Source organism: Arachis ipaensis, chromosome B1 (genome assembly GCF_059453495.1).
Source record: "Arachis ipaensis isolate K30076 ecotype BB chromosome B1, ASM5945349v1, whole genome shotgun sequence".
Lineage (NCBI taxonomy): Eukaryota > Viridiplantae > Streptophyta > Magnoliopsida > Fabales > Fabaceae > Arachis > Arachis ipaensis.
In genome coordinates, this window is record NC_142436.1 from 64,732,887 (window position 1) to 64,755,030 (window position 22,144).

A 22,144-nucleotide genomic window follows, 5' to 3' on the forward strand; every position below is an offset into this window, starting at 1 on the left:
TAAGTTTTTCATGTTGGATGCTGCCATTTAGAAAGGTACATAGAGGAATTGGAATTGGAAGTTATTAAAATTTGTATTGAAATTGCTGTGTATTTTTACTGATGCGTGAGCATCTTTTCTATATTTTCTTCGTATTTTAGATATAGATTTGTTAAGTTTTTATGAGATTTTAGTGTTTGAGGCCTGTTTGAATGCTACTTTGATGCGTATTGTGGTTTCATTAATTTTAGGAAAGATTCGGGCAAGTTTGACAGAGTTCGTGTAGAAGAAAAAGGAGAAAATTGGATGCTATCAAGCTGGCGCTAAACGCCGCTACTTGGCATTTGGCGCCAGGCACCTCCTCCTTCGTGTAAGCTTGTTGTCAAGTTGCCGCCAAATGCCACGACTCGGCGTTTAGTGCAGTTGTCTCGTAAATAGTTCCCCAAACCACACGCTAATGGTGCTAAACCCCAACCTTAGTGTTTAGCGCTAGGAAGACAGTAACTCACACAACATTCTCTGTCTCAGCGGCACTAAACGCCGAGACTAGCGTTTAGCGCCAGTAGCGCATTTTTGGAGTTCAAGGAAGGATTTGTGGCTTTAGTTTATTTTTAGTTTCTTTTTATTATTTATTTTTCTTTTCATTATGATTAAAACAAAACACAATCTTTTAGGTTTTAGAATTTATGATTTTATTTTATTTTCAAATCAATTAGGTTAGATATAAAAGGAGAAAAGATTCAGCCCTTTGGGCTCTCTTCTCTTCTTCTTCCTCATTCCTCACTTTACACAATTTGAGAATCCAAGTTTTCTCTAAGCCATGAGCAACTAAACCTCCTCTGTTAAGGTTAGGAGCTCTATTTATTTTGATGGATTAACACCATTGTCATTCTACTTTTAATTAATGCATTGGTTTAAATTCAAGGATTGCTTTCGTTCTTCATCCTAGGAATTAGAGTATATTGGAAGATAACTCTTTTTCTACTTGAATTCTTGTTGAATCTTGGAAAAGTTAACTTACTTGAATAACAGCTTGAAAGTAAATCCTCATCATTCTCTAATTACTTGGACTTAACATGATATGTGACATATAATCATCTTATCTTTGGGTATTTAGGGTTTGTGTGATTAATAAACTAGAATTGGACTTAAACATTTAATCTAAATTAAGTGACGAAGGAATTGGCAGTTGATTAGGTTAGAGGAGATTAAATTACTAAGGAATTTGGGTTTAATCAATTAAAGTTTGCCATGAATTGAATCTTGCATGATTAAAGTAGTTGGTAAGAATTGTTAATCTGGAAAGTAAATATCTCTAAAGCCTTAACTATTCTCTCATATAATTCTTACAACCAATTTACTGTTTGCTTTCTTAATTTCTTGAATTACTTTTTAATGCAATTGAACTCAACACTCCTTTTTGTTTGTCTAACTGAGTAAATCACTTAACTATTGTTGCTTGGTCCATTAATTCTCCTGGGATCGACCCTCACTCACCTGAGGTATTACTTGGTACAACCTAATGCATCTGCCGGTCAGTTTGTGGTTTTCAAAATTCGCACCAAGTTTTTGGCGCCGTTGCCAGGGATTGACTGTGATTGACAACTACCCGTTGTTTGATTACTTAGATTAGACATTTTCTTACTCTAAGAAGACGCCTACAACAGGCGAGAGCTTATAGAGCTATTGAGAATCTCAAGGATAACTTTGAGACAAAAGCTAAAGAAATCATTATAGAGGCAAACAACAACAATAATGTTACTATCCCTAATGCTCCCAATGCTCCTGAGCAACCTAAAAGGACACTTGGTCCTTACACTGCTCCTAATCCCACCTTCTATGGCAGTAGCATTATTGTGCCACCTGTGAATGCCAATAATTTTAAGTTAAAGCCTCAACTCATTACTTTGGTATAACAAAACTGTCAGTTTCATGGACTCCTGCAGGAAGACCCAAACTTATTCATCTCTAATTTCCTACAAATTTGTGATATGATGAAGACCAATAAAGTCCATCCTGATGTCTATAGGTTGCTGCTCTTTCCGTTTGCTATATGGGATAGAGCCAAATAGTGGCTTGACACACAGCCTTAGGAGAGCCTAAATACATTGGATAATATGGTCAGCAAGTTCCTGACTAAATTATTTTTACCTCAGAGGCTGACCAAGCTCATGATGTTCAGACTTTTAGATAGAGAGATGGTGAGTCTCTCTATGAATCTTGGGAGAGGTACAAGGTAATGCTCAGAAAGTGTCCTCCTGAAATATTTTGAATTGGATACAGTTACAAATATTCTATGATGGAGTTACAGAGGACGCCAGGATGTCTTTGGATAATTCTGCAGGAGGTTCTCTTCATATAAAGAAGACCATTGAAGAGGCTCTAGACTTGATTGAGATTGTTGCTAACAACTAATATTTTTATTCTTCTAAGAGGACCGTCGGGAGGAAAAGAGTCATGGAACTAGATATTTTAGACACACTTCTTGCTCAGAATAAATCCATGTCTCAACAAATAAATGCTATTACTCAACACTTGGGTGGATTGCAAGTCTCAGCTATTAATACCCAAGATGCTTCTTATGACATGAGTGGTGACTTTTCTCAATGTGAGAACTATGATTATGGTCAATTTTTTCCTGAACAAGTCAATTACATGGGCAATTCCTCTAGACCTCCCCCCCCCCCAATAATGATCTTTTTTCCAAGTCTTATAATCTGGGGTGGAGGAATCATCCAAATTTTGGGTGAAAAAATCAACCACAAAGGCAACCGAACTTCAACAACAACTCTTCTTCTCAGGGCAACTTTAATCAGAATAACTTCAATAACAACCATCAGTTTTAGCCCTCTCAATAATATCAAGAACCTTCTCATTCTCAGAAATTATCTGACTTAGAATCTATAATTGCAGAGCTCTCCAAGAGTACTCACAGTTTTATGTAGGAAACCAGAGCTTCACTCAGAAACTTGGAGATTCAAGTGGGTCAGTTGAGCAAGCAAGCACCTGAGAGGCCTCCTAATACCTTTTTCAGTGATACAGTGCCTAACCCATGGGAAGAGTCCAAGGCCATACATTTGAAAAGTGGTAAGATAGCAAGTTCAGAAGCAAAAGTTAGTGAGGAGCCGGTTGAAAAAGAAGCTCTAGAGGAGGCCAAGGGCCAAGAGGAACACGCCCCTCCAAGGCACCTGGATAACCCATTCCTGGTTGATCTTGAGCAATATCCAGTGAAGTCTCCAGCACCTGAGTACAAGCCAAAAATGCCATATCCTCAGAGGCTTTAGAAGGCATCCAAAGACAAGCAATTTTTAAGATTTTTAGAGGTCTTCAGAAAGCTTCAAATTAACATTTCTTTTGCAGAGGCTCTTGAGCAAATGCCTCTCTATACTATGTTTATGAAGGAATTATTGACCAACAAGAGGAATTGAAAGGAGAGTGAGACCGTGGTGCTCACAAAGGAATGTAGTGCTATTATTCAGAAGGATCTCCCTGAGAAGATTCAAGATCCGAGAAGCTTTTTTATTCCTTTCACCATTGATGATATCACTATTCAGAGGGCATTATGCGATCTTAGGGTTTAGGGTTCACTGTTTAGGGTTTTTGTGTTCTAGGATTTAGGATATACGGTTTATGATTTAGGGTTTACAATTTAGAGTTTTTTTTCTAGGGTATAGGGTTTAAGGTCTAGGGTTTATAGGTTTAGGGTTTGTGGTTTAGGATTCAAGGTTTAGGGATTAGGGATTATGGTTTATGCTTTAAGGTTTAGGGTTCAACTTCAGGTTCGAGGGTTTACGGTTTATAGTTTAGGTCATAAGGTTTACGACTTTACGTGGTTAGTATTTAGAGTTTATGGTTTAGGGTTGATGATTTTGGGTTTACGATTTAGTGTTTACGGTTCATGGTTTAGGATTTAGGATTTAGAATTTAGGATTTAAGGTTTTAGGGTTCAAGGTTTGGGATTTATGGTTCAAGGGTTATGGATTAGGGTTCATGGTTTAGGAGTTAGGGTTTATGGTTTAACTTCAGTGTTTATGGCTTACGGTTTACCCTTTAGTGTTTAGTGTTTAGGGTTTAGGATTTATGTTTTATACTTTAGAGTTTAGGGTTTAACTTCAGGTCCGAAGGTTTAGGGTTTAGGGTTTAGGTAATAGGGTTTATGCAATTACAATTTAGGGTTTATGGATTAGAATTTAGGATTTATGGTTTAGGGTTGAGGATTTAGGGTTTACGATTTATGGTTCATGATTTAGGGTTTAGAGTTTAGGGTTACAGAGAAAGGCAATGTTCATCTTGTTGTTGTTACTATTATTATTATTATTATTATTATTATTATTATTATTATTATTATTATTATTCTACCATATACAGGTAGAGACACGAGCAGGAAGACAAAGACAGACATAGAAACAGAAGGAGACATAGACCTAGAAAATACATATCGAACATGTGATGATCATAAATACTTTTGTTAATATTTTTTTTGTTGTCCTTATAGTTGATAAATATATTATAATTATCAATACTCCTATTATTATTATTATTATTATTATTATTATTATTATTATTGTTATTATTATTATTGTTACCATGTTACTACTATTATTGTTGTTTTCCTTTTATATCTTTTTCATGAACCATTAATAGTTTATTCTGCATGCTTCCTACTTAGGCCCTTTAGTATAAAAAGTTGCTCATCTAAGCAAAACAAAAAAACACACCTACCAAAGAATATTACCCGCCCTAAGCCCAAGACTTATGGTCGGGTCAGGTTTTCATTGTACCGCCTTGGCCCATGAGCAAACAAAAAAAAGGTTTAGTGAGATATCATTCACACACACTAAATGGCATTAGTTGTGGACTCCATTCTCCATCATCATATTACCAAGTTCACTTTGTCGTTTTGGCTCCAACTACCAAGACGTCTGTTAGAAGAATTCCTGATTCAATTTCGTTACTCCAGCCATGAAGACTAACGAGGTAATCCCCATTGCTTCCCTTGGCCGAATACTAATTAATCGTTGTTTGGATTTCGTGTCCATGTCCGTCTCATAAAAAATAGAAACAAATATATCCAACGACTACCTTCCTCAGTACATATCACTTGTTTTGTACATCATAAAAACACAATTTTCTGTTGCATCTTTGTTCTTGTTCCTTCGAATTTTTTTCCATGGATAGAAAAAATTCTAATTGGTCTGATTGTTCCTATTCCAGTGTTCATCTTGTCATAAACCCAAAAACTACACTGTTTGTAGAATATTTACTGGACATCCACTATCTTGCGTTTACTACCTTCTCTACATGTTTGTTCTAACTAATTGGTTTACGGTATTTTACCATTTCATAAAAACCTAATTGCACTGACTGTTTGCTTTCCTTTGTTCTTTTTGTTCTAAACTTGAAAGTTGCACTGACTGTAAATTGACTCAGTTAAGATCCACTATTCTACATTTCATACTTTTTTTGCATGTTTCTACCCTTTGCTTCCATTTTTTTCTCCTATCTGATGAAACCCTAACTGAACTAATGTTTAGGGTTTCTTGGTTCTTGTTACTCTGAACCCAAAAATTGTACTGTTTGAAATAAGATACCGGAGCTCAACTATTATATTTTTTTTACTATTTCAGTTGACCAATAGTTCCACCCTGAACCTTATTTTCTGTTCTGTATTAGGCACACATGTCCTCCTCCAGGGGCAAGGGTAAGCGACCGACAACGAGTGATCAAAACCTGGTGGTCCCTGATGGAAGGGATGTCCATATTCAGTGCTTTTGGAAAGAACGACAAAATGTCAGCATCGCATTGACGCGAGGTTGGCCACAGTTCTATCGAAGGTATCAAATCAATCTGGACTCCATGCTGTATTTCCAACACATAGGCAACTCTAATTTCCAAGTGCGTATCTTCGACTTTTGTGGCCGCGAAAACACCTACTATCCCCGCCATACCAACAACCACGGTATCAAAAGCAAGGCACTTACCAGCATGTCAGATGTATCAATAATCCTTCTTTCGACAAAGCTAAAGCCATAGCTGAAAAATTCTCCACCTAATGCCCCTTCTTCGTGATGGATCTTACTGGCCCCATCTTGTCTTCCCACTTGTTGGTAAGCCAAACTAATTGCAATCTATTCTTTTAATACTATTCTCCCAACATTGTTTACTTGCACTAATTAGTTTTCTTGTATGTGGCTTCATCAATAGTATCTATCTCTTAATGATCTTTTGCTATATTACAATTAGTCGAATGTTCCTCATCTAAATCATTTCACTGGTCAGAGGCACCCAGTTTTCCTTGCACACGGCTACATTGATGTTGAAGCAACCTACACTGGATTTAATGGCACATGAAACGTTAGCTTTGGAGTAATTTCTGGAGGTTGAAAAAACTTTGCAATTTTGTGCAACTTCAAACCTGGAGGTGTTAGGGCCTTCAAGGTCATCTTAGTTAAATCGGTCACAATCCTTCAGGTCCGATGCCACTAGGAATTTGCAAGCTGATGAATATCTATCCTTTTGTTATTAATTACACATGCATTATGTAGTTTATGTTGGTATTTAACTTTTTAAGAATTCTATTATTTAACCTACTTATTCCTGCCAAAACAATACATTTTGTTTTTTGCTACACTGTTACTATTATTTCACCTATGCAGGTGCTTTATTTACTAACAATTTTTATGGCTGCTACTACAGCCTAAATCGCGTTACAACTTTCATACTCATATTCACGTCCATCTTCAACCTTTTTCTTTGATTACACTAATTAACACTTCTTTAGTTCAATAATATTTTTCATTATTAATCTTCTGTAATGTCATGTCTTTATTCAATAAATTATTAACTTTGGTATAAATTCAAATTTAAAAAAAACTACAAATATTTTACATATACCAAGCCCCAAATTAAAATAATTCTTGAAATCACTTGAGGTTTATTATTAAATTTTTTTGGTTTCCTTCAAACTTTTCTAAAAATAATTCATATGTCAATGTAGAAGATGAACTTGTGCAGAAAAAATTGGGTAACGTCATTAAAATATGGAGTAGTGCTTGGGTGGGTTGTGGATAGTAATTCAAGCTGGTTTTTGGAGATATGAATTTGTATTAGAGTAATTTTTGGGTGGACTGTGAGCACAGGCCATGTGGCTAACTCTAAAAAAAAAAAAACATTAATCACGCATCAATACTTCCTTCCAACAAAAAAAAAAGTTCTGAAATCATGATCCAACCGATCATCTCATGTACCGGTTTGTAATTACGTTTAATGTTGGGTCAAATCTAACAATACTAACATCTTATATTCTACAGCAATCTATGCCATACATTAAAAATTTTTTTGCATAGTGCTTTAAAGACCACATTATATTTTTTCTACCAAAAACATCCCCTTAAATTATTTATAAATAGTTTTGTATTTTTCATAGTTAAAAATAGCTATTTACTCTTAAAAATAATTATAACAAGAATCAAATTATTTAAATACATTAATATACACAACAATTAAATAAATCTGTAGTCACAAAAAAAATTAAATAAATCTGTTTAAAAAATTGCATGTTATAATTAAATTAATAAAAGAAGAAATAACAATATTATCCGTTATTATTTAATCTGTCGGAGAATTTTCTTTTTTTGAAAAAATATTTATGATTTTGGTTGCCGCTGACACAGTGACGCATCTCTATTTGTCTCTGTCTTTAAACCTTTCATTTCAATTGATTATTCACCTTATCCTCAATCGTTGAGGAGTTGAGGTTCTTCTTCTTCTTCTAGCTCCTCTCCATGGCAACCATGCCTCTCTTCAAGTCCTTTACATTGGCATCACAATCATGGCTACTCTCTCCCCCGTCACTCTTTTACACCAAACCCAAACACTGCCCTTTTCACTCACTTCGTCATTCTTCTAGACCACTCAGATTTCAAGTTGCATCCTTCAATTCTTCTTCGTTCCTTTCACTTTCACGCTCTCTATGCCTCACCACGAGGACCATTCATCATTCTCCTATGCTCACCTTTGTCGCACAAGCATCAGATTGGCCTCAGCAACAAGAAGTTGATGGTGAAGAAGAAGAAGCAACGTGGGAGAACGAAGGCGAACCCAAATGGGTAAACCAAGATGATGAAACTGAGGCTGTGATTGATGGTAGTGAGGGAGAAGGGGAAGGTGGGTTTGATGAAACTTCTGAGGATGCAAAACTCTTTGTTGGTAACTTGCCTTTTGATGTTGATAGCCAGAGACTTGCCATGCTCTTCGAGCAGGCCGGAACGGTGGAGATAGCCGAGGTGAGACTCCTTTTGATGAATTCCCTTTTCTGATTTTTGTTTGATGGTGTTATTTTTGTGTTTATGCTTGTGTTTTTTGTTTTAATTTCATAGTTTCAACTTTCAAATTGTGACTGCTGTTTGGTTCTGAATTGTGGATCTTGCATTGTGATGTTAGGTAATTTACAATAGGGCAACCGATCGGAGTCGCGGGTTTGGATTTGTAACAATGAGTACAGTTGAGGAAGCTGACAGAGCTGTGGAGAAGTTCAGTGGCTATGTAAGTTATTATTTACATGTGTACGTGTTTTGAGGAGGATTGCTAGTACCATAGAATTACAGAAAGTATTGTTGCAGATAGTAGAGTTGTAAGTAGAGTAAACTACTATTTCTATCCATGAAAGTTCATAACATTGATAAATCTACGTATGAATAAAATTGTTGGAGTACTTTTGTCACATAGAAATCATCTTTTGTGGGTCCAAAACTAGTTTCGTTCATTCATGTAAATTTGTAAGCGTTGTAAAGTTTTATGGTTAGAAATGGGAGTTTACTCATTGTAAGTAAGAAGCACTGTCAATTATTGAGTACTAATTCATGGATTGGTTTTGAAAATTTTAGATACTAGGGTCAAGGACAATAGTAAAGAGTTTCACATAATTTTTTTATCTTGATGTTTAGTAAAGCTTATAAGATAATTGTTGCAAAGCATGCATCTATGTTGTATATTATAATGAGAAAAGTCTCAAAATTTACTTGGTGCATGCATGGTTATCAAACTCTGATGAGTTTACTAGTTTAGGCCCCCAAATCAAATTTACAAGTTGAGCTTTACAATTTGAAGTTTACATAAGCTATTTGAGTTTACGTGAACTCTTGGGGGCATATGCCCCCGCATAGATCTCAGCAAATTCCTCACAGGTTGCTTCTAGGTGTGCATCAATAACTGCAGAACATGGGAGATCAAGTGTAGCATGAAATCTCGTTTGATCTGTTTTGTTTTTTTCTCCAATGTAGTATATATTAGGTAACCAACTTCGATTTTATACCTGCCAACCTTTTCTTAGTAGTATGTTATTAGCTCCTTTTGAACCTCCAACACTCCTTTTACTCAAAGCATTTTGCCAATTTCTGAAGAATATTGGACAATTGTACAATTTACTGTATCAATGAGATGGGGGAAGTATTCTCACTTATTTTGATTATCTTCAAAGTAGTTAACCCTAGTCTTGCTAATCTTGCTAATCTTGCTTGTTGGTGTACATGCTTTATCTTTCATTTTGGTTGTTCTCTAATGATGCTCTAGTCTGTACTTTCTTGGAATTTATGATCACCATGAATTGGGAGGAATTTCAGAATAAAACTAGTTGACAGATTTTGCCGTACTCCTTACATTTACTGAACAAAATAAAACTGAAACTTTACAATTAAAGTAATGATTATGTGTGTGTAAGGCAGCATTTGTGCCTGTAGAAAGGTCTTTTGAAATTTCTCATTTTTCTGAGTTCAAATGTGTGTCTTACATGTGAAATGCCCAAATGCCCTTTAGTCCTTTACTGGAAGCATGACATGTCTTATTAATGTCTTCTTCCCTAATGCTGCTTGTTGCGGCTCGTTGAGACATGAGATCCTTCTTCTATGTCAGGAGTTAGATGGAAGAACGTTGACTGTTAATAAGGCTGCTCCAAGAGGATCGCAGCCGGAGCGGTCACCGCGCACCTTTGATTCCTCGTTAAGAGTATATGTTGGTAACTTGCCTTGGGATGTTGATAATATTCGACTAGAGCAAATTTTCAGTGAACATGGTAAGGTTGAGCAAGCTCGGATAGTGTATGACAGAGAGACTGGTAGATCACGTGGTTTTGGCTTTGTCACAATGTCCAGTGAGACTGATATGAATGATGCCATTGCTGCTCTTGATGGCCAGGTATCACAAAAAATTACATTCTTACTTTAACAATGTCATCGTGCCTTCATAATTAAACGGAACTTTTATGTTTTGGTCTGCAACTACAATTCCTATTTGCTAATGCAGTGTGCTTTGCAGTTGCAATTATGCATCACGGCAGTAATTGCATCTGTGATCACAACATCAATTTAAAACCGTTACACACTAATGTTCCTCTATATTGGTAGCACAACTTCTAAAGTTTCCTCCTTTGTTTTTTCAACAAATTACCCTCACTTTCTGTGATTATAGGTGAAGATTTTGGAACTTCCATTTATTCATAAAAGGGTTAAATTACTCTGTTACCTTTTATAGTTTCTCCAAATTTGTAATTAGGTCACTACATTTTAAAAGATTTTAATTAGTTCTCTATATTAGTTTTAAATTTGTAATTAGATGCTTTTTAATAGTAAATGTTAGAATGTTTTCATTCATCTCACACCAATAGCGAATATACCTCAACCTATTCTATTAAATTAAACATTTTTGAAACGACAAATATGTGATTATAAATTTAAAACTGGTGTAGAGACCAAATTAAAAAACTTTTAAAGTGTAGGGACTCGATTACAAATTTAGAAAATGAAATTATAAGAACTAACAGAGTAATTTAATCTTCCCTTGTCATTTAAATAATAATGAAGGTGATATCTTTGTATTTTGTTAGTAAATGATAATACTGAAGACCGTTGGAGATATAACGCTAACCTTTCTGAAATAAAGGTTTAACAAATAAAACTAAGCATTGTGAGGACTACTTGTTGCTTATGGTTGGTTCTGATATTGCAGAGCTTGGATGGGCGGTCACTCAGAGTGAGTGTTGCTGAGGATAGGCCCAGACGCAGCTTCTGAGTCATTATCCGAGTAATTATCCTGTGTGTGTATGTGCTGCTTGTTTATGGCTGAGGACATGTCAATCTTGTTTTTATTTTTCTTCTTTGGCGGCTGGTTTAAGGTTAGATTTAGTGATTTACAAAGTGTCAATCTTGTTTTTTAATGTCATTGTTAATTAAACGTCCAGAATCCAGATAATGATGATGATCAAGATGATTATAATTCCATCTCTGGAGATTTTGTAGAAACTCTTTGTTGTCTTTTATTTTTCATCATAATCAATGGTGAATGTAATCAATGAGTTGCGAATGAGTTCTTACGTTATCAGCATATCGTTCTGACATTACTCTTGCACAAAATCTTACAAGTGCTTAATTTCAAGAGGATGTCAACGATTTAAGTACCGGGATTTAGTGTTAAGCTGATCCTTTATCAACTTATCCATTCGTATCTGTTACAGATAAATCCATGAGTTTGGTTCTCGTTGCATTTGGTAGTTTTAGCATTTAGCATAAATGCTGCGAATTTTTTGTGAATAGTTGAATTACAAGTTGGTTGTAGCTTGACACACCTTGTCAGCAACAAGTAGTTAGATAGAAATAATTTGGAAAGTTGAAAGCTTTATCAAGCAAGCAAAAGCTTTGAACTTTGTAGATCCAATTAAGAGGTAGCACCACGAACCATGGAAGCGAGCTATAGATTGTCAGTTTGCTTACATTATTACATGAACTAACATTTCACAAATAATAACAGCTACAAAACCGGTATAAATAATTAACTATAACTTATTTCGAATAGTATATTTAACTACTAATGAACCGAAAGGAAACCATTAACAATTGACTAATGATGTAAAATAAAATTTGGAAAATCTATATCAACAGATTGAATATATAACATACGTTTTGGACACTTGAGACTATTTACATATAGAAAATACAATTTTGTTAATTTCATATATATATAGAGAGATAGATGGATAGATCAGAAAATAGATATTCATGAATTTATGACACCTCATCATCAGCATGAACTCATTCTTTTTTCAAGACAACAAACTCTAGCTATATAAATTCTGGACAATATACGGTACAGCCAACCACTTATCTCCACAATTAATTTGTTCCATCTATTTCACTCCATTAACCTTGCAGTTGAGCTTCTTTACTGGTTAGAGGCACATAACGAACAGAAGTCTCCGTCCGGATACTGATGGAACCATCAGAGTTCTTATCCACAACCTGCAAATCCTGAAATAGGACGCCAACAGGAATCACCATTCTACCTCCTGGCTTCAACTGGTCAATAAGTGGTTGTGGAATCTCCTTGGCCGCTGCCCCAACGTGAATGGCATCGTAAGGAGCAAACTCTGGCCAACCTTGCCTCCCATCTGTCAACGAAACGATTCCTCAAACATTCAAAATTACGGATGCAATTGAAGCAAAACTAATGTAAATTTATCACCATGGACAACGAAAATGCTCAACACACAGATACATCAAATAACAAGAAATAATTGCTTGCGCTCATCTGTACATTCTACTTTAGTTAGCTCAACCGCTTGAAACATACACATCTACTGACTCCAGGACTAGTTAAAATAAAACTATTCAACCGATGACCTAAAATTGCGTCTTCACCCACCAAATCATAAAAAGTAAATGCAGGCTATATCTTCAAATGCATAAAATGAAACTGTACTTTTGCTGTCCGAAAATTGAACAAGTTTAGAAAGCATACCACCAGAATGCACAGAAAGGGAACCATCTTTCAGTAGTGACGCAGCAGCACTCTTCTGAATATTCTCGGTTGAGGAGGAAACCAATTCAGGAATATGCTCCACACCAACAGCACGGCCTTGTGGTCCAACCATCATTGCAAAGCATGCCGTCAAGTACCCAGTTCCTATAAAGAGGCCCAAAGTATGGAAATATGAGCATAAATGTAGATAGAGTACACAGCAAAGAAGCAGTGAATTCAATATCAAAATAAACATTTAATTCTGCATAGAACATCTTGACGGATACAATATCTATACCCACCTAGAATTGGGACTAATGAAATCCATTTGAGATACCTTTTCCTTGTCAGTAAAGAAAGTCAATGATTTTACATCTTACAATTATGGTAACTAAATAAACTGTTTTCTGCTCAACCTTACAATTATGGTAGCTATCAATGACAATTATCATAAATCCATTAGTAATCAATCTCATCAAACTGGGACTGTAACTTCAACTTTTCATCCCATGCAGTCCATGACTTATCAAAAAAGTCCAGGAATGGCAATAGCAATGGAATAAAAATATAAAAGAAATTTAGGACCCGGTCTAATAAGCACTTTCTATTGCTGTTGAATACTTAAAACATTATGTTTAAATAATAATTATAGTTCATGGACTATACCAGAGCCAACATCCAGCGCATGCATCCCGGGTTGTAAATTCTCCTCAAGCAATTGAAGGCAGGTGGCATGCATGTGCGGCGCAGATATAGTGGCATTATAGCCTATTGGGATTGGGCTGTCAACATAAGGTGGGGTTCCATTGGGTACGAACAAACCTCTATCAATAGTTTCCATTACTTCAGCTACCTTTCTTGATTGGATTATTCCATAACGCTGCAAATTCTCCACCATCCCTTTGTTTTGATTTACGGCATTCCCAGACCAATATTGCTGTACTTTGTGCAATATCAAGTTTAGTTTGGACTTTGGATTCATCCTTGTGTATTTATCTATTTATTTTATCGAACATACAAAGTGAATAAGAAACATAAGCAAGTAACATTGCTGTTGTGTTCTTCCTTTTGTCTTAACTCACCATTTCCTTGAGAAAAGGGAAAAGAGAATCAAGGGCTTAATTCATGGTCTAAAAAAGGGGAAAACATACAAAGTAATAAAGTATTCATCAAAACTCAAAAGCAACCGCCACATAAACGTTATAAATCCAGACTGAAGAGTTGGTGTAGTGGTTAAGCCTCTATGGGAAGTTCTCGGAAATGAATAATGTTGATTACTTACTACTTGAGGAAAATGGTCAAACTCAAACCCGTTGAAGATCACCCAAAAATATTCCGTTTATAAAACATATTCAAAATAAATCAAGTTCACTCACTATGAATAACTGAGTGAAAGATTTTCTGCCCTATTTCAAGTAGGGGTGCACATGGGCCGGGTGAAGCCGGGTTTGATGTGACCCAGACCCGATCCGAAATATACATCGGGTTTATTTATTAGACTCGAACCCAACCCTAGACCCGATGAAACCAATACACTTTCGGGCCACAATTATACCGGGTGAAAACCGGGCCGTTAACATTACATTACGTTGATACCTTTTTGTAAGCTAGCATGTAAAAATATCTAAATTTTCAAGACTCCAACTATTATTTAACATGGTAAAATTCACTTAAAAAAATATAACAAGAACCAACCCTTCTTTAAAATTAAAGCATAACCACAATTAATACTAAAGCAAAATCACAATCAATACTAATATTGTCTAATAATACCAAATATTTAAATCAATACAAATAACACAATATTATGCATTAGTCTAAAGTCTTATGCATTCTAAACATAAAACATTAACTTATAGTTTTATAATGACTAATAAAACAAAATATTAAAGTTTACAATACTTAAATTCCATATAAGAATAGTTATGATCCATCACTAATAACACAAAATATTAATTGTGTATGATGACCTGGCCACCGGGCCGACTTCAGGTGACCCGAGCTATGGCCCGGACCCGACCCGAAATAATGACCGGGTCTATTTTTGAGACCCTTACCCGGCCCTAAACCCGATGAAATCACACCAAATTAGCCCCTAAAGTGTTCGGGACCGGGCCGGGCCTTCGGGCCGGGCCGGGTCTGTGCACCCCTAATTTCAAGGGAAATCAAATTAACAGTAAAGCACCATAACATACCTCAGAAAATAGGGAAAAGCAAAGCAGTGAAATGATGTTTTTTTCTTTTTAGGTGTCTCTCTGGCAAGGAAACTAAAAACAGAAAAGAAAAAAGAACCCCCCCCCCTCCCCAAAAAAACAAAAAGGAAAAAGGGAATAACAAAGCTAAGCTAAATCAAAATACAAAACATGCATAAGCTCAGTTCGAGGATCCAGGAGTGGAATGATGATTGAAATCAAATTAGTAACGAGTTTTCTATTTAGACGTTTAGTTAAAGAGTAAATATTGAAAGCAATGTTAAGGATTCCGTGACAACTCCAAAAAATAAAATAAAATTAAAGAACGATTACGATCAACAGAAACATTGAGAAAGACAGGGGGATAGATTAAGAGGTTACATTACCTCCATCCTATGGGAGAGAGTGTTTCCCGTCGCGAAATTAGGGTTTCTACTTACAACACACAACAGAGAGAAAGAGAGTGATCGAGCTGAGTAGCTAGCTAGCCGACTGACACACGGGAATATCGCAATCGCAGCTTCCTACAGGGATCAAATCAGAATAACTGTCTTTAGCGTTTAGCGTTTCGGCCTTCTTTTGAGAGGATGAGAAATAGGTCTTGGATTTTTTATGAAGAGTGTTATCGAGAATTTGAAAATATATTTAAGTGATCTAGTTGATATGGATGCATATATGAGAGAGTTTTTAAATTTAGACTCACTATGAATATGTTCAGATTTTGAAGAGTTCAAAAATAGAAATTTAAATACATTTTTAAATTCTCAAAAGCTTAAATATTTACAAACCAAAAAATCAGGAATTGATTTGTCTTTTTCTCTTAAATTTTTGTATTATACAAGATATCAAATATAAATGATTGAATTATATTTTAATATTTTATTTGATTTAAAATAAAAATAAAAATTTAAATAAATAAAATTATTAAAATATCCTTAATTATTTTAAAAAGAATAAAAAATTTTACCAGTTTTTTTTTTTAATTTCTATCTTTTCCTTTTTTTTTATAAATTATCGTATTATACTTTTTTTTGTTGTCATTATCTAGCTCTTCTGCCTCCATTATCTTTGCTGAAGTTCTGCTTTTTCTCGCTAGTGACTATGCAACACGGTAATGTCTTTTAGTTATTTCGTTTTATTTTTTGTACTCGTTGATGGTCTGTCGTGCCGTTTTTGTTCTATGTTCTCGCCACGTCGCCGTGTCGCCCTTGTGCCCAATTATTCTTCTCTTTTCTATTTTAATTTTGAAGTCCTCTTTTGAATTTAATTTTGTTTATGAAAATTTGACAGCACAATACACACTCGTCAGAGACTGCAGATACTCTTTTGAAAGTAATTCTGACTCAACTGTAAAAATAGGAGTAATACCCCAACGTGAAGGATCTAGTTTTTGAAAAAATGTATATATGCTTTGATGGATGCAAGAAAGACTACAAGATTAAATGTTGTCCACTGATAGAATTAGCTGGAGCCTTTTTAAGGACTCAATTTGAAGGATAAATTCTTCCGCAGTTGAACAAGATGCCAACAACCCCATATATGTCATTGCCTGCGCCATTATAGACGTAGAGAACAAAGAGAATTGGTGATGGTTTTTGGAGCTTCTATTAGATGATCTAGGTGACTATAAGCAAAATGGCTGGTGCTTTATGTCGAACATGCAAAAGGTAAAATTTAATGTTTAGCTCAATTTTATCTACTTTTTTATTACTATTTGTGACGGCTGATATGAGAATATAATGTCTAAGTTTTTGTCTAAATTTTTTTGTTCTTATAATCATTTGCTTCAAATAATTTGGACAAATTCTAATTCGATTGTAAACTGTTTTAGACATACCATGTGTCTATGCAGGTGCTATAATTGCTAAATTGAATGAGAATATTAAAGATTACTGTCACACTTGGTTGACCATAGTTTCTTATAGAGAAACATATATTCATTCTCTGAATTTTATTTATGGACAAATATTGTGGGAGAAGTCTCAATATAATAGGTCTCAAGCTCCAAAAATTTGGAGGAAGCTGAGTCCTTTGAAAGAGAAAAGACAAAAGGATGTAGATGAAGAGCCTTTAGAAAGTAAGATGAGTAAGACTGGAGCAACCAAATTGAATAGAAAGTACAAGGAGTTTACTTATAGTTATTGTGAGATAAAAGGTCACACCAAGAGAAACTACTCCTACAAAAAGGCTGATGATATTGCAGCCGCTCTTGCTACTGCAGTAGTTGTAATTTCTAAAAAAAAGGGCTTTTAATGCAAATCAAACCACAGAGAATGAGTTTGCACGAGAGACGATGACCCTACTCCAACTACTGATGTTACTACTTCTGAGGTTCTAACAAATATTGCTACTTATTCAAAGATTGTGCTATTCTAGCTACTTTTTTCACAACTAGAAGATGAAAAACAAGTAATCCACCCAAGTTGCTTTTACATTTGTGGAATTAAAGTTTATTTTAATTATTTATTTACTTTAATTATGTCTCAACCTGATTTGGACTTGTATTTCACTCATTAAATTATAGATAATTCCGAAAAGAAAGCCCAATAAACTGCAATATAAAAGAAAAGTATTTCCAATTTCAAATTCAGCAAGTTATGACCTAATACAAAGAGTAAATTCTAGAATATTTTTAGGAATAACTAATTTCATGAAGTTTGTCTTTACAATGAGTCTAGGATTTAAACTTCCTAAAAAGAAGTGATTTATGTCTAGAAGTGATGGATTATTCTAATTAGGATAGTTGTGTATTTTAATTATCTTGTATCATTGGAATATAGTTATGTTGTTTGTTACTTGTCTTTTCATGTTTTTTTTGGATTATATTTTGTTGCTACTCTATTATGTTTATTTTGGCCAATTTATAACAAACAATACCTTTGAATATTGGTTATGCATATCTTTTTTTGGATCTAAATGTAGATACTTGAATTAAAGTTTACGAATAGTACTAATAGCCTGATAGGTTTGATATTTAGTTTTACTTCTTGACAGTTGCATTAATATATATGTACGAGAGTAGCTAAAGCATGCTTCTTTTTAATATTTGCTTTTACAATGTTTTGGTTTATAGTACTCATATACACTATTAATTACACACTTCTAACCACATTTAGTCACATTTACACTAAACACAATACTCACAAACACACAAACAAATAGCCAAAGTTAAAATATTAATTTATAGTTTCAAACACCTCATTTCAGTTTTTATTGTATTAATTTTCATACTAAATTTATTTTTCAATTATCATCATTATTTTTCTTCTTCGTCATCTGACCACATTAAAAAAGGCCACACCACATCCTCCTAGAACTTTGTCAATCCCTCAACAATCAAGAAAAAGAAAATTTTTTTAAAATACTGATAAATAAAAGTACCAGTAGTAACACATTGAAGAAGAAGATATTAAACTTATATTATAATTTGGACATCTACAAAAGAGTTTCTTAACATTAACATCCGTCCTAGACCACCAAAACACTTGATGTATTTCGTAGTCACACCAATCAAAAATCTTTTCCAATCTTCGACATTTACAGTTCCTCACAGAAGTGCCATAGAAACGTGATCTTGTAAAGCTCCCTGAAACTTGGCTTCCTGAACTCATCATATTTCTAACAAAATTTCAAATGCTTTGGGAAAATAGGACTACAACTTAGAGTTTTAACATCTTTGGATGGATTAAATTGAGTAACATTAATTTTTGCTACATCATTTAACCATTACACTTTTATCATGGTAAATTGAGTCCCACGTAGATACACACTTTGGTAAGTCAACGTGCCACATCATATCCTCGTTAATAGAATTTTCATTAATGGTGTTACCAGAGATAACTCCAAGAACAAACATGAGTCACAATTCAATATTTCAGAGTCTTAATTCGATAAATTGAAATTTGGAGTCGAAATTGAGGCCAAATATAAATTTTAAGGGGCAAAATAAGTTTTAACTCTTCCCAAATTTTCCTTCACACACTCACTCCTATGCTCCTAACATGTGAGCCCATTCCTTAGATCCAATTTGTTCACAGTACTAAAAAATATAAGAAAAAAAAAATAAAGATCTTTTATCCATATCTTAAGTTAGGCTAGAATTAGACAAAAAAAAAATTATAATGTTTATAATTTGATATTTAATTTTTTAACTTATTTTTATAATAAATTTTAAATATTTAAAAATAATTTATTTATTTATTTTTAAATTAAATATTAATTTTTAATTTTTTTAATAAATTAAACACTACTTTTTAACCACCATAGCCATCATCAATTATTAAACAGCGAAAGAAGATACATCTAAATGTACCAGAAAAAAAAATATGATTTGGGAGACCAAAATACTCTTTAAAAAATAATAATTCTGTTAAATACATCATTAGGAACATTGCACTCCTTTTTTTTTTTTTTTAATTCGCATGTTAATTCAACTGTGTTAACATTTAATAAGGATAATACGGGGCGTATGTGCCACACCATGCATAGCACCACCTAAGAGGAAAATGTAACTTGCAGACTTCGTGTAATTTCTGCGTCATTTGATTAACAGAGCAGTCAGAGTTTAATTTATAGACAGATGTTCAATAAAGTTTAACTTCTAAATGTATTAATTTATTTTTAAATCTTTAAAGAACACTTATTCCCTGTATCCATTTTAAATACATTTGAGCTTAGTTGATCACTTATTTGGACAAATTTAGGTTACTTTTTAGAGAGTCTAATCCTTGACACCTAAGGCTTGACTCACAAGCTAACTTTATCGAGATATATTGATTTAAGCTGTTTCAATTATTTTAAGGACCCAACTTATTTTCGATATAATTTATGCATCGCATTCATATATAGATGTATAGTATTACATTTTAATATTTATCAAGTCAACTCATGAGCTACTAAGTCATTATTGTCAAAGATGAGCACAAGAAAATCGTCCCATCTCCATTGCTAACTATACATTCGTTAATCAAGCAGCAGAAGTTTAGCCCCCCCTGTGAAAAAAGTTGAAAATTCTCAACCCACGTTTTTTCACTCTTACATGTGGGGAATTAGATGGTATCAAATACATCTTCCATCAACAAAGCATAATTGGTTTTCTAATAGATAATGATAGGGGGCACCAGAAGTTACAAACAAGTATCTTAAAATGCTTTAGAAATCTAGAAGTAACTGAGGCAGAATAAACTCCAAATGAGAAGGTTCTATTTGAGTACTTCCCTCTGCCTCCGCAACTGCAGCAGCCCGCTGAACAGCCTCTGCATAAAAAAATGGCTTTTGTCAACATGATACACACTATATACAGTCATAACAAGCATGATTGTTTCTCTTTAAGTACGGACCTGTGACGAAAACCCGAACGAGTTCACAAGAAAGCTTTAGTGCATTGCCATTGACTGTATCAGAAAACACGGACGCATGTGTATCTTTCAAAATGTCCAGTTTGCCATAGTAATGTAACTATAGCATGACATGATAACAGAACTTCTACCAACTAAGAATGATATATATTGCAAATGGGTATCAGTACCAGAAGTTGGCCGACTCTTCTTGGAAGTTCCAGCTCCTGCCTGTAGCAATAAAAGACGCGCAGATTATTGACACATTTCCAATAGTAAATAGCTAACATGTTATAGATTGAAGAAGTTACTTTGAAAATGAAGTTATAGGTGAATAGTTCTACATAATCCTACTATCACAAATGTGATAGAACCTAAGTAATATAGAGGGAAAAAACAAAAGGACATGGAAACACTTGAAGCAAATATGGTCTATTCCTAAGTATATTAAGAAAGAAGCATTACATAGATCTCTCCTGAATTTAGGCGATATAACACATGAACACAAAACTAATTTTTTTTGTCATGCCTAAACTTACCACCCCATACATGTTTATATGGGAATTCAGTGTCACATTTTATAAAATATAGTATAGTATACTCGTACAAAAGATAAGGTATTGTGTGTAATATTACCTAATCTAACTATGGACTTTCTGAAACCTTATATTTTGTGTTTACTAAACGGATCTCTGATCTATAAGGAAAACTAACACAAACTTCATTGCAAACCATAGAAATGTCAAAGCCCATAGTTTCACATTATCATGGAAAACATAGAGAAAAAGATTAGCTTAACATTTTCAATTTAGTTTCGAAGAGAATACACAAGATCAAACACGAAATTTGTGCCAGTAACAATTAAACTGTTAATTTTGTTTAGTCTAACCACAAACACAAGTCAACAAAAGGAGAACTCAGAAATTGACAATAAAGTAAGAAACTGGAGATAATAGAGTTGCTAACCTCAGAATCCAACGCTTCGTTGGCTTCGATTCTTTCACGCTCTGCAAAACGGAAACCATGAATATTGAAGTTAATAATTCCGATAAACCAAAGAATGAAATGAAAGAAGAAGAGAGAGACCAAGGGTTCGCGCGGTCCAAACGCGCTTCAGAATGGCATGAATCAAAGGCTGCAACAAAAAAATGCAAGTAGAAACTAGAAAGTTAGGTCTTTGAAGTACAATTGAAATTTCGCCCCCCCCCCCCCCCCCTCCCAAAAATTGAAAGCGAAGAGAAACAGATATTAAACGGGAAACGAAGGATTTTCGAGTTTTTACACACTCAAAGGCTGCTTCCCCCATCGCAATGTGATTACAGTAATCAGATTCACTCGCATTGTTGCAGAGTTTGGAGGGATAATATAATTAAAAATAAAATACCGAATTTACCGATATATATCAAATACATTAGTTTTAAAAATATATTAAAAAGTGGCCCCTATAGCTCAGTGGTAGAGCGTCAGTCTTGTAAACTGAAGGTCTGTAGTTCGATCCTGCATGGGGGCAGTTTTTCAAATTTTAGTTTTAAAATTAAAATAATTTAAAAATTAAGAATAAAAAAAATTTATTTTTTATGTTGTTAGTATATGTAATAAAGATATTTAATTTTTAGTTAAGAATAAAAAATATTTAAAAATAAATATAAAATTTATTAAAATTAAAATAATTTAAAAAATATTTAAAAATAAATATAAAATTTATTTTTTAGTTTTAAAATTAAAATAATTTAAAAAATATTTAAAAATAAATATAAAATTTATTTTTTAGTTTTAAAATTAAAATAATTTAAAAATTAAGAATAAAAAATATTTAAAAACAAATATAAAATAAAAAATATTTAAAAATAA

At 33.9% G+C, this 22,144-nt stretch overlaps 3 protein-coding genes, 1 long non-coding RNA gene and 1 other non-coding gene across 8 annotated transcripts; 3 read left to right on the top strand and 2 right to left on the bottom strand.

Moving 5' to 3' along the window:
* Positions 1-4,829: 4,829 nt before the first annotated feature.
* Positions 4,830-6,607, top strand: LOC107618225 (uncharacterized). Its single transcript, XR_015902732.1, has 3 exons — positions 4,830-4,956; positions 5,653-6,086; positions 6,259-6,607. It is a non-coding gene; the product is annotated as an uncharacterized LOC107618225 (long non-coding RNA).
* Positions 6,608-7,639: 1,032 nt separating this feature from the next.
* CP31B (chloroplast RNA-binding protein 31B) lies at positions 7,640-11,349 on the top strand. Its single transcript, XM_016334151.3, has 4 exons — positions 7,640-8,264; positions 8,422-8,523; positions 9,889-10,170; positions 10,981-11,349. Exons 1-4 carry the CDS (start codon positions 7,764-7,766, stop codon positions 11,041-11,043), a joined length of 948 nt encoding a protein of 315 aa, XP_016189637.1. The 5' UTR covers positions 7,640-7,763; the 3' UTR covers positions 11,044-11,349.
* A 538-nt stretch (positions 11,350-11,887) lies between these two features.
* Positions 11,888-15,553, bottom strand: LOC107630878 (protein-L-isoaspartate O-methyltransferase 1). Of its 4 annotated transcripts, none has more exons than XM_016334164.3 (4): positions 15,344-15,553; positions 13,432-13,702; positions 12,766-12,930; positions 11,888-12,415 (listed from the first exon to the last, which is right to left on the bottom strand). In XM_016334164.3, exons 1-4 carry the CDS (start codon positions 15,347-15,349, stop codon positions 12,168-12,170), a joined length of 690 nt encoding a protein of 229 aa, XP_016189650.1. In that variant the 5' UTR covers positions 15,350-15,553; the 3' UTR covers positions 11,888-12,167. The 4 variants fall into 4 exon arrangements, with proteins under 4 accessions (XP_016189650.1, XP_016189643.1, XP_088357580.1 ...); XM_016334157.3 differs by having other exon boundaries at positions 13,432-13,761; positions 15,344-15,540; XM_088501454.1 differs by having other exon boundaries at positions 13,432-14,171; positions 14,913-15,540.
* A 4,292-nt stretch (positions 15,554-19,845) lies between these two features.
* LOC107630891 (centromere protein X) lies at positions 19,846-21,653 on the bottom strand. Its single transcript, XM_088503293.1, has 6 exons — positions 21,576-21,653; positions 21,380-21,428; positions 21,260-21,300; positions 20,485-20,524; positions 20,297-20,350; positions 19,846-20,212 (listed from the first exon to the last, which is right to left on the bottom strand). Exons 1-6 carry the CDS (start codon positions 21,597-21,599, stop codon positions 20,109-20,111), a joined length of 312 nt encoding a protein of 103 aa, XP_088359419.1. The 5' UTR covers positions 21,600-21,653; the 3' UTR covers positions 19,846-20,108.
* Positions 21,654-21,731: 78 nt separating this feature from the next.
* On the top strand, positions 21,732-21,803 carry TRNAT-UGU (transfer RNA threonine (anticodon UGU)). The gene has a single exon. It is a non-coding gene; the product is annotated as a tRNA-Thr (tRNA).
* Positions 21,804-22,144: the final 341 nt, after the last annotated feature.